Genomic DNA, 12,624 nt, shown 5'->3' on the forward strand with positions numbered 1-12,624 from the left:
GTCGTCATGGCAACGGCCATTTTTAGCACTTCTCAGAAGTTTTAGTTTCGTTTTCGTACACGTGACAACCATGGCCGCTAGCCGCGCGCGCTTTTCGGTGGCGGATGACATGGAGCTCTTGCGCGAAGTTCGCGAATGCAACCCATTCGCAAACCCGCTCAAGTGGGCCGAAATCGCAAGAACTCTTGGCGAGTATTCGGCAAAGGCGTTCACAGCTCGCGCTGTGCGCGAACGTGCCGAGCTGCTGCTGAGCCAGTACGCGGCCAACGATCGTGTGAACCTGCGCAAGTAAGTTGTTTTGATTGCATGAAAAGATAGTCGAAACGTGAAGAGTGCCAAAGTTTCAAGCTGTTCCCGTGGTTGACACGCAGGTCTGGAACTGAAGAGCAGTACAGCGAAAGGGAACAGTTGTTGCAAGAGATAATAGATATAGTGAGGGAGGGCGGGCATAAAATTAGAGCGCCTCGGCGAGCAAGGCCTGAACCCCCAGTGCCAGCAAAGCGCATCTCTGGAGCGCGGGCTCGGGATTTTGCTGCGGATGGCGTCGTATTGGACGTCACTGATGACAGCCTGTTGCAACCGAGTAAGTATGCGGCCACCTGCAGATCTAGTCATTAAATTTACATGACATCGCTGATAATGTGTTTGGATTTTTGTGCTCCACTTCAGGCAGCCAAGATGACTCGGGCGCGTCACGGGTTCAGCTCTTCGTAATCGACGAAGATGGCAATATGAATCTGCAGCAGCTAGAGGGGCCCTTGGAGCAGTTTTCCCTCCGCGCCAGCCTACCGGACGCTGACGGGAGCAGTGATCGGGAGCCTGCTGCAGCAGCTTCTGAGAGCCTGTCTTCGTGTGAAGCCAGTACTTCCTCACGGCCAGCTGCCCGAAGTGAGCTGCAGCGAGGTAAGCGGGGTCTACACATTTAATACTTTTGCAAGACGTGTTCTTATAGAAATAAACAGCCCTGCAAAAAGATGATGCACCTTTTCAACGCGAGGCATTGTGGTGCATCATTGCACAGAAATTATTAGTACAAGCTGGTTGCACCTATAAATATTTCCACGAACCAAAACTCCAAAGGGTTACATTATTGCAACTTATAACAAAATAACCACTTCACAATAAACTTCACAAGAAGAATAGATTTTTAAATCAGCAAGGTCTTGGTTGTCATTGATTACTTGAGGTGGTCTTATTTATATCAATTAGATCAGAGGGCTCATTGTAGGTACTTGTTCACAGAACTGCAGTGATACAGACAAGCTAGGGTTTCTGTGCAGTGGGCTATGAGGTGTAGCATGAATTACTAAGTTATCTTTCGCTGCCTGCATTCCTCTGCTGTGTGAAGTGAAAGTGCCACTAAAAATGTAGCATCTCATGATCTGCCAGAATCAATTCTTCACTAGCTGAATATGGATGGACTGCTGTCACTATGACTGAGGCAAAATTAGCAGGCCTTAATACTGATTGAAATATGCACTCTGAAATAGTTATTGCAAAACAGAACCAACTTGAGCAGGAAGTCATGCAGCTAGAGATTATACGAAGGCTTGATGCCAAATGAGAATGAGACAAGTGCATTCTTCTCAAGTGCATAGCAATACACTGTTGACTGTAAGCAATGCGAGGATTATATGGCACATTATATAGAGGTTCGGCACTCGAGAGCTTTTTTTCATTATCTCCAATATCAGCGTTGTTATTCTGGTCACAAACGTGTACACATGAGCCCTAAATCTTGCTCGACAACAAGAACATTGTTTGGATTTCCGAGAGACAAACATTGAGAGACAAACACAAACAAACACGGAAATTTGTAGGACTTTGGTGTTAGTTTGGCTCAATTCACCTTTCTAAAATCCCTGGAAGCAAAAATTGAACACAAATCAAGGGGAAGTGAAAGCATAGCTCGTTTAATCACATACATGACACTGAAGGGTAACAAAATGAATGATTCTTTTCTCAGGAGTGATAACACCAGTACACCTGGGACGTGACAGTGAAAAACATTTAGGCATGCAGGCTTCACCACTTTGACCCAAAAAGCATTTACATCATTACTTTTCAAGTAAGAGGGATGTCAGCAAAGGAGCTGTATTCTTTGTTGCCTTTGATCCGCATTCTTCAGACCTTTCCGTGAGAGTGAAGCCGACTCGTGAGGCATTCCATTTCACATTGGCCTCACATGCGAAGGGTTGCTCGTGTGCCAGCTATGTTAATAACAGTGGTTTCACCTGTGTTTCTAAATTTTAGCTCATGTGTATGAAGTTCCTGTGATGCAATTTGCATTAGTTGCATGCTTAACAGGTTTTATGAATTGTCCTCTGCAGGGAAAAGGAAGCAAGACAATATAGATTATGAGTTTCTAGAGAAGAGGATGAGGCATGATATGCTGATGAAAGAAAAAGATAATCTAATTGAATCATGGCGTTTGGCTCTTGAGGAGAGCCGGCTTGCGTGGGAAAGGGAGCGAACCCTCACCGAGGTGCGTTTGAAGGAGGCGGAAGCAAGCCGCAAAGTAGAGAAGCATGCAGCACAGCTTAGGATGCAAGAGGAACTGCTACAGCAGCTTGCAGAAGAACGTCATCGGTCTGTAGCCCAACATCAGGCGATGATGAACGTCGTGGACCGCCTGCTTACAAAAATAAATAAACTGTAGTCCACAAAGACAACTGTGGGAAAGTGCAATGTCCTACACAAACAGGTTCTGCTATATTATCTTTGCATGCCTCCTTTAAATAAATTAAAGTACACAAAGACAATGGTGGAAAATGATTGCTTTCATTCTATACCACTCCTCATTTCACCTGCAAGACGTGTACTTTCATTACCTTCATTAGTGTGACTGCAGATGAGGAAAAGACCCATTCACTTAGTCCATTCAAGCACTGTGCCAAGGTTATGTGGATACAAGCTAAACGTTGTTACAGTCGTGGCTCTTTAATATGAACACTTTGGTTCCCGAGCAAACGAATCACAAAGAAAAAAATACGTGTTATGGTTAAGGTATGGTTCTGTGCATAATGGGGATCATTGAAGCCGAGATGAGACACAGTTTTGGGATTTCCAAAGTGTATTATCCTGAGTTCCGTTACACTCAAAATAATGTACCATTTCACGTGCGTAGGGATATGTGTATATGCTTCATGGCGTCTCATGGCCAGACGAACTGGTTCCTTCTACATCTGTTCACATCCCAGGGCCTCACGACTCTGTCGGCTAAGAGCTGCTGAATTAGAATACCTACTTTCCTTCAGAGCCGTTTATGCAATATGGCAAATGGTAAGGGAGCCCAGACTTAGCAGCCTTTCACTTTAAAGCCCCTACGGGCTCTGAGCATTTTTCTTTGTGCATTCACCACACAGCGAGTTTCCATATTAACAAGGTATGAACACATTAAAGAAAGTTTGATCCCCAGAAAAGTTGTCCATAATTCAAGTCGTCCATATTAACGGGAGTCATATTAATGAGGCAGGACTATTGTTCTCTCAGCAGGTTTGATTGGTGCTTGAAGGGATTAGAGTGGCATTTTATTTAGCAGATGGGGCCAAGTAAGTCTTCAGCAATGGAGGGCACAGGCCAAAGTATGAAGACACCTGACTGCCATACATGCAGGTGTGGCAGTTGGTGAGAATAGTCCCAGCTTTGTACATCTGTGCCACCTGTTGTCTCAGAAGCTTCTGGTACTTTTTGAAATCTAAAAACGCGAATTCTGCGGCGACCTTCCCAAATCCCCATTCAACCGCTAGCCGAACTTGGCTCATCGCATGGTTAAACGCCTGCTGACGAGGTGTCAGGAAAGCACCTCCGTAAGGCTTCAGCAACAGTGGTTTCAACAGATACGCCGGGTCTCCGTAGATAACAAAGTTCTCCTCGCCTGCAAGCTTTTCAATTTTGAAGTATGCACCACTTGCCTCCAGTATTCCTGCAACACAAAAACGCACATAAAGGCACGTGCACAAAAACCTAAAACTAGAGCCATTCCTGTAGTCAAAGTACATAGCACCCTTGCAATAAGGTTAGCTCTGAACACTAGACAAGACATGCGAGGCCAGAATAACGAGGTATATAGATAAAAGCTACTCACCCATTATGCCTCTAGCTTTGATAGAATATGTATATTGTGTGTGTGTGTGTTTGGGGGGGAGGTGGACAGGCATCCGAATTTTTTAAAAATGAAGCAAACACAGTCATGCCAGCATGAAATTTGTGACAGTAGTTCTGTGAAGTAATGCGAGCATGCTATGAAACCTTAGAATTGACAATCACAATGAAATGCATGCCTCTATAATGCATGGTGAACGTTCCATTATTTTATATCTTTACTTTGTTACTCTGTGCCTGAGATACTCAACCTGGATCTAACTGATGCACAAAATCAGCTAAATGACGAAGTTCACAATCTGCAAGTGGCTCCTGTGTCCTGAAACCAGTACATAAAAAGAAGACATCTGAAGGGCAGAATGTTGGCCAACATTGTCTGATTAAGCACATTCAGTTGCATGTCCAATCAACAGTTCATTATTAAAATTTAAGAGTATTGCAAATGAAGTTGACACTTTTCAGGTGATTCTGCGAACCGTGAAATGACATTTTTTCACCGAGCCATGGCTTCATTCAATGATCCCCGATAGAGTTCCTTCAGGCATACCAGTCATAGAAAGATACTTTTAGGCCTCCTGAAATCAATCTGGCTTTGGAACACGGTTCACCTCTGTCACTAAGTGCAACTTGCAGTATGATAGATTCTATGTTTTTGTCCGCCAGGTCATGAGTTTCAAAGCTGTGACACGTTGCAGCAGATTACACAACCATAATTGCGTAATCTAGCCCAGTGACTTACCTGCATCATGTCGTCTTCCAGGATAAGGTCCATCTAGTTGGCACACGATACCATTCGGACACATCAGTGATTGATATTTCACGCAGTGCATTCTTTTGTGTCCCGAAAAGTAGTCCTGCTGGTTCCTTTTGGGACGACATATGGCACGGGCAGTGCCATCAATGAATCCAACACAGTTTGACAGAGGTGCACCTTTGTTTTTGACAGCCTGTAGCAACAAAAAATGATTGATCAATAACCGTGTGGGGCATACATGAAGCTTCAGACCATAACAAACCATAAATGTGAGCTTTTACAATTTTAGCACAACACACTATGGTAACGGAACCTGCATGATAAAATCAGAAATTGCGTTATAAATTATTTCCTCGGCTCAGGCAAATTGCATGCGGCGATCCATACCGACTGATGTTATGCTTCATCTTTGGTTACAGCCAAAGAAAGATGAACAGTTAGCAACTTGCCCAGCAAGACGTTCTTTTATGCTTCATCCCAGACACAGAACACACCAGCGCACTGCTGCCCCCGCACCATATAGTAACCTCACACTGCTAAGGTGTAAGGTTTCTATTTCATTAATACGTTTTGGCGGGCTAATTGGTTAATCATCTTGAATAAACAGCGCGAACGAAGACGAGCACAAAAGACAAGAAAACGGACGACACAGCGCTGATGTGATTGCTAATATTGTGTGTGTGTGTGTTGTGTTGGGTTTTATGGCACATAGGCAGCTAAGGCCATCATGCGCCAAGCACAAGGTATGGTAAATGTTTTCTGCGGGATTTAATAAAAATGTGGAACGTGATCAGTGGTGTAAAGGGCCTAAAACGTTTAAATACCTAGTAATAACGGAGAAGACGAGATCTAGCAATGGCTAATGGTAAAAGCTTTAAAAGGTCAGGTAGCCTCAGCGGCCATCCTAATATTGTAGTATCTCACATTTATGGACCGTTGCGACGTGGAACTATTGACACTTTCGCAATATGTCTAATTTTTGGAGTGATAAAATTCAAGGGGCACTTTGGCTCTCTAAAGTGCTGCAAGGCGAAAGCCTTTCCTGGCGCACTGTTTGTTTGGTTTTTTTATTTTATTTTTTCATTTTTATTCTTATTGTTTTTATATCTTACATTTAACATTTACTTTCTTTTTGTTTGTTTTCCTTTCGTTTTTATCTATTCTATTTTATTTTTCATTTTATTATTTGTTTTATTATTTTTATTCCTTTTCTTTTATTTATGAAACCCATGCGTTCACTAATGCCAAAGGCCCTGGTTGGATTCCCAGTATGAGGCATTAAAGGCTTTCGCCTTAAAACTGACTTACATTAGCGAATTCCCTGAGAGTGGGAGAGGAAAGCCACTGATGGTTGTTAATGTCATTCAAAAGGTGCCCGAAGTTGGTGACGATGTGGTTGAGCATTTTCGATGTTATGCTCGACATGACCGAAGTGTGCCTCCCGAAGATGAGCTCTAGGTCGCACCATCGATTGGGGTACGCCAGCCGACGAAGGGTGAGGCAGAGTGCTTCGCGGCCAGGCACCTTGACGTTCTGGGCACTAATAACAGTGTCCGGCACCATCAGAGCACATAGCAGTTCGGTAATGTCGTCTTTTTCAAACCGAAATTGCTGCTTGAATAAGGAGCTCTCGATGTTGTCTATGTCCAGCAGTCCGTGGCGGGAACGGTATCGCAGTAGCTCCGACTCCCGTTGGCGCCTCATTTCGTACTCCAAGTAGTCCACGGAAAAATCTCCTCTCAGTAACCATCGCTCCGCATGCGGCAACATGAGGTCGTCGATTTCCGCCCAAGTGAGCACAGAGAGGAGGCGATGATCGCACAGGATGCTTGAAGGCATGTCTGGGGAAATCACCCGAAATAGCAGAGGTTGCAGACAAAAACGAAAAAGCGCGCGCTTTGAGAGTTTGGCTTGGTTTGGATCAAAACGACCTCAATTTTTTTTTTCGACGTGTGGTGGCGCTAGGTACTTACCCAAACGGGTCTGAACCTGGATGTTGTATGTCTACTTAGCGCCTATTGCGGAACGGTCCGCAAACGCTCACCTAAAAGTGTTGTTCGCGCTTTGAATTTAGCGTACGCAAACATCTTGCGTGTTGCGTACGCAAAAAACGCAAACGCTATACTAAAACTGTCCACTTTCTGCATGATTACAGCGCTCGTGTGCACAGAGACAGCACTGCGGGAAACGGACTAACTGCAGCGCGTTGTCGCTGGTTGCGCGTACGACAACCCAGCGGCCTCTCGTCTCAGTGCCACGATGTCCGCGATATGCACGTATTGCTGCAAAATTGTCATTTCAGGTTTGAATTGATTGGGTTTATGGGATTTAACGTCCGAAATTGACAGACTACAAAGGACGTTATAGTCGAGGGCCCCAGGTTATTGTCGACCACATGGGGGTTTTTAACGTCCGCTGACATGCCACAGCACATGGGTGCCTTGCGTTACGTCTCCATTGAAACGGGACCGCCGTTGCCGGAATCAAACTCTAGTCCCTCGCCTCTGTAGTCGGGTGGTCTCCACTGATCCAGTTCGGCGAGCCACTTTGAGGTCTTAAACGCACTCTGAAAGTGGCGTCCGTAATGTATCAAAGCTTTATTTTCTACGCGCAGTGGTTAAGGCTTATGGGATGTTTTACAGCAGTAGCTGCTAAGTTGCGGGACAGAGATTGCGCCGGGCTTGCTTTTCTAGGTCCGAGTGGTCCTATAATCAGCCTAGCACGAAATATTTCGCGGATGGCTTGATGGTGCTTCAAATTTTATTAAAGTACTTATTGAAATAACCAGAACGTCTTATGAGTTTGAAAAGAAATAGCAATTACGTTTAAACCGTCATGCAATTTTGGTTTAGACCTAAATAATTTCTTAATTGAGCAGGCTGAGTGAGTGTTTTTTTTTTTTGTACGAAGCTCATGCCACCAGCCGCAGGACATTAAGCGTAGCGCTTAAACACTGATAATGGGTCTGGATTTCTTTCTTCATTTCTCGCCCGCCGCAGTCGCTTTCCTCGTCTCCGCTAGCGCTTTTCTAGTGACATTTTTTGTTTCGTACGTGGTGGAACGTAACGAAAATGAAAAAGGAACGAAGTAAATAATCACAAGAAGTGGGCTAGCTACAAGTACGAATTTTATTGCACAAAGCGCATGGGCTGTCGGCTGCGACTCACGAGGTGCTTGATGCCTACGATAGCGATAAAGGAAACGCAGCCGGCACTCTCCCTCTCGGGGAGTTAAACAATTCCTGAAACTCAATACCTAGCGCCAGAGGCCCCGCTTTGGGAGACAATAGGAACGAAAGAGATAATAGGAAGACCCATTCGAGGACAAGTCGGATAGAACTGAAGTCAAAGAAAGCTCAGCCGTATTCAAAATCGGCACACACAATTGTTGCAAAACCGAAAATAGTCTGCAGCCAAAACGTTTCTTGGCATTTGAACGAGAAGCAAATTCGAAAGTAAATAATAACTCTACGTAACTTTAAGTACATTTAAGTAAATAATAAATAAAGTTTTTCGATTCCTCTGGGTTCCTTAATATAGTCAAACATTAAAAAGCTGATTTCGTTTATTGTTTTAATTGGTCGGCGTAGTTATATTAGAGGTCGCGCCCATTTTTTACCTCCTGCTCTGAATGTTTAAACTTTTACCCTAGTACAGACACCGAACGTGCTGGTTGTCCTCTCCGGGTGTAGCAAGCATGGTGAAATGACAGAACACATACAAATGTCGACATCGCGGCAACACAGTCATCATCGGAAACGACAGCCGACGGCACTTGCGACCCCCCACAGAACGTGTCACTGCACGGCCGTGCAAAAAACAAGGACAAAAGAACAAAGATTTCATTGATTGTGAACGAAGGACGGGGCCACTGACTGTCACTATATGTGGCACGCTTCCGCGAGTTATCTGACTGAGCTCAGTAGCGGGTGGGCTCGCCTCCAGAGTCTATCACAGCCTGCATTCTGTTCTGCAGGCTGCTGTAGAGGGACCGGCAAATATCCGTGTTAGTTCTAAGCCGCTCCCATTCCTCCTTGACGGCAGTCCATAGCGCGTCCGCTGAGTGGACACGGAGCTCTCGGCGGGCCAAGGCGAACTTCATGTTGCCCCAGATGTTTTATATTATGTTGAGGTCCGGCGACTGTGGAGGCCATTCCAGCACTGCCACGTCGCGGAGCTCCAGAAACGCGGCCACCTTCTTTGACGTGTGGATGAGGGATTTATCATGCTGAAAAATGAAATCATTATCAGCGAATGGTCCTCCAGCAAGATATGGGAGCAGCACATCGTCTAGGATGGCGCAATAAGCGTCTCCGTTCAACCGGCTGTCAATTCGAACCAGGGGTCCTAGACCTTCAGCTGGGATTGCTCCCCAAACGCTGACAGCAGAACGGCCGCTGGCTGTAACTCGTTGCATATAGTCCGGCACATACCTACAAAAAATGAAAAAAAAAATTACCGACGATTACGTTACTTCCTAATGCGAAATTTGAGCGCAGTAAACAAGCTGTTTCACCTTTTCGATAGATTGAGGCAAAGAAATCGAGCAACACATGTATGCGCTATCACAGAATTTTTTTTTATTTTTCACACGTATTCGCAATTTCGGCTCGGGCGGTGCACATATACAGATCCGCCGCCACCGATCTGGCTCTCTGATTGCCACCGCACAGGGGTTGCATTGGAGGAGGAGCGAAGAAAGGAATTAAGTTCGAGCCGGCGCTTTGACAACCGGAGACTCGCAGGAAGAGGGGGGCGGCGTGTACACCCAGCGGCAAACGATGGGGGCAGAAGCGCGCGCAGCAAGCGGACAACACGATAAAGGGAGGAGGGAAGAGATAGCAGCGACTGACTGATGCCGCTGACGCCGATAGCGCTGGGGGGATGAAAGGGGGGCGGAGCTGGTTACGAGGCCGACGCCGACGACGACGCGAAACCCAGGAACGGACGCCAAAGAGCTGCGCTCTAAAACTTTTGTTGGGAATGCTTACACAAGCAGTTGCAACCGCTAAGCTACAAGGAACCAGTATTGAATAATTTCATCCTTACGCGTTGTCTGATGGGCGGCAGAAATATGCTGATATGAATAATTTTTTTTGCGAAACTTTAGTTGGGTTTTTTTCCTAATGTACGCGATTTGCGAAAAGCCGAAGATTAGGCCAGTGCGAAAATTACACTTGGCCAGAATTAGCCTAAAAACGTAAAAATGCTCCTTAGATTGATTATGCCGTTGGGCAGCCAATAACAGTGGACGAAATCTGAGTTCGCACTTTCTAGGATAGGATAGCCTATGTAATTATCCTTACCGACAGTTCTCGGGCCGCCAGACTCGCTGCCTCTGGTCCCATCTTGTGGTGAATGCTGACTCGTCCGTAAACACCACCTTCGCCCAATGGTCCTCGGTCCATTGCTGATGCTGCCGGGCAAATTCGAAGCATTTTTGCCGGTTGGCCGCGCTTACAACTGGCTTCTGAGCCGCGGTTCTTGATTTTAACCCTGCCTCGTACAGACGACGCTTCACTGTGGTATTTGAAACACCTAGAAGCCCGACGCAGTTCTTAATCTCGCCCGCACTAGCAGTAGGCTTGTCGACCGCTGCCGCAACAATGGCCATGCCGTCCTCCGCAGTGGTGACTCTTGGGCGGGCTTTCCGCGGAGCATCCTTGATTCGTTGCTCTTCCCTGTAGGCTTTAATTATACGGTTGATGGTCGAGAGTGGCCGATTTGTCAACTCGGATATTTTTCTTTGTGAGTACGATTGCAGACTTAAATCTACAATGCGTCTTCTGTCGCATTCCGGTACACGAGACATGGTTAATTTCCCGTGCGCGCAACAAAAAATGCGGCGACCCCACGCTGCCACACCGTTTTTATTGCAGACGAGCATTGGAAACAAGCGACAAAGTATAAGAGAAGTCGCAAGGATGACTGAAAAAACTGATAGCGTGGCATTATGTCTGCCGATAAAAATATGCTGAGCCAGCAACGTCTGCTGGCTCAAGCTTTCGCACATCATTCGAGAATTGTTCGCTCGGGTAGACACGCCACCTAGCCAGACAGTCATTTCAAGCAGCGTATCAGCCTCACTTGCTGATGAAAGATTGGAATGCTCAGCCTAGCATGGAACGACAGCCGATACACCTTGCAAATGACTGAAGTCGGACCTGTACTACTGCTGTACTTCATGCTTTTAATATCACATTAAAATCTACGGCACTGCATCTGCTCAAGGAAAAATTCATGAACCCCAAGCAGCTCTTAATACCACCCTTTGTTTGTTGGTTTGTTTATTTGTTTGTTTATTGGGGTTTAACGTCCCAAAGCGACTCTGGCTATGAGGGACGCCGAAAGTGAAGGGCTCCGGAAATTTCGACCACCTGCGGTTCTTTAGCGTGCACTGACATCGCACAGTACGCGAGGCTCTAGAATTTCGCCTCCATCGATATTCGGCCACCGCGGCCGGGATCGAGCACGCGTCTTCCGGGTCAGCAACCGAGCGCCGTAACCACTGAGCCACCGTTGCGGGGCTGATATCACCGTTTTGTGCAAGACTATAGAATATGTGTTACTCCACTGTGTGCCACAGAAGAGAGAACATAAACGACAGGACAGGGGCGGAACTTCTAACTTAAATGATGACGCATCAAGCTGGAGAAGCTTTCATAAGCAGTCGAAAAGCAAGTGACGGGCGTCTGACACAGCGAAAGTGGGAACAGTAAAATTTGAGAGATGCTTAAAATCCGCCTTAAAGGATATGACCTTGATTGCGGCGGTCCCTTTTCAATGGAGGCGAAACGCAAGGCACCCATGTGCTGTGGGATGTCAGCGCACGTTAAAACCCCCATGTGGTCGACAATAACCTGGGGCCCTCGACTATAACGTCCCTTGTAGTCTGTCAGTTTCGAACGTTAAATCCCATAAACCCAATCAATTCAAACCTGAAATGACAATTTTGCAGCAATACGTGCATATCCCTGACATCGTGGCACTGAGAGGAGAGGCCGCTGGGTTGTAGCACGCGCAAGCAGCGGCAACGCGCTGCAGTTAGTGCGCTTTCCCGCAGTGCTGTCTCTGTGCACACGAGACTGTAATCATGCAGAAAGTTAGGTGCGCTTCACCGCAGAGCAAACACTGAGCGCACCCACGCTGTAGCAGACGACGCGAAGCACCGCCTCCAGGCCCGTGTGCGCCTGCGCCGCAGAGCTTCGATGCGCGGCCGCGCCGGATGCGCTCGCGCCCCGCGGAGCGCGGCCACGCTGCGCCGTGTTCGTACTTAGAGTGGACGACCCTGTACGTTGACGTCGAGCATCGAACTTGGGACGCCATTCTGCCGTACGTAACGTTTGCGTACAGCACCGCCCTGCAGGAAACAACCCGACTGACCCCCTTTCAGCTTGTCTTCGGTCGCCAGGTGACCACTCCGTTGGATGCTATGTTGCCCGTCGACCCTTACTGCGACTTTGACGCTGACATCGACGTAGATACCTTCGTTCAGCGTGCTGAGGAAGCGCGTCAACTGGCCCGCCTGCGCATCCACCGTCAACTGGAGACTGACGCCACTAGGTAAGTCGAGCGCGATTTGAAGATCATCGTGCGAGCTTCGACCGGGAACATGAACAGCGCCATGGCCCAGAATTCTCTGCGAGGCGAGGGGGTTATCAGGCCAGCTTCCCTCACTCTTTTTGCTGTTCCTTCAGCAGCCGTCACTCCCTGCTGGGCTATCAGTTTCTTTTTTTTTTTTGTTCTGCGAACAGGCAGTGATCGTAG

At 46.9% G+C, this 12,624-nt stretch overlaps 2 protein-coding genes across 2 annotated transcripts; both read right to left on the reverse strand.

Moving 5' to 3' along the window:
- Positions 1–3,530: 3,530 nt before the first annotated feature.
- LOC149369715 (uncharacterized) lies at positions 3,531–6,697 on the reverse strand. The gene is made up of 3 exons (XM_089576199.1): positions 6,167–6,697; positions 4,844–5,051; positions 3,531–3,925 (listed from the first exon to the last, which is right to left on the reverse strand). The coding sequence occupies exons 1-3, from the start codon at positions 6,695–6,697 to the stop codon at positions 3,531–3,533; spliced, it is 1,134 nt and encodes a 377-aa protein (XP_089432325.1).
- A 3,462-nt stretch (positions 6,698–10,159) lies between these two features.
- On the reverse strand, positions 10,160–10,669 carry LOC149369716 (uncharacterized). Its single transcript, XM_089576203.1, has one exon. It carries the CDS (start codon positions 10,667–10,669, stop codon positions 10,160–10,162), a length of 510 nt encoding a protein of 169 aa, XP_089432329.1.
- Between the last annotated feature and the right edge of the window lie 1,955 nt (positions 10,670–12,624).

Source organism: Amblyomma mixtum, chromosome 1 (assembly GCF_055824585.1).
Source record: "Amblyomma mixtum isolate Tamu chromosome 1, ASM5582458v1, whole genome shotgun sequence".
Classification (NCBI taxonomy): domain Eukaryota; kingdom Metazoa; phylum Arthropoda; class Arachnida; order Ixodida; family Ixodidae; genus Amblyomma; species Amblyomma mixtum.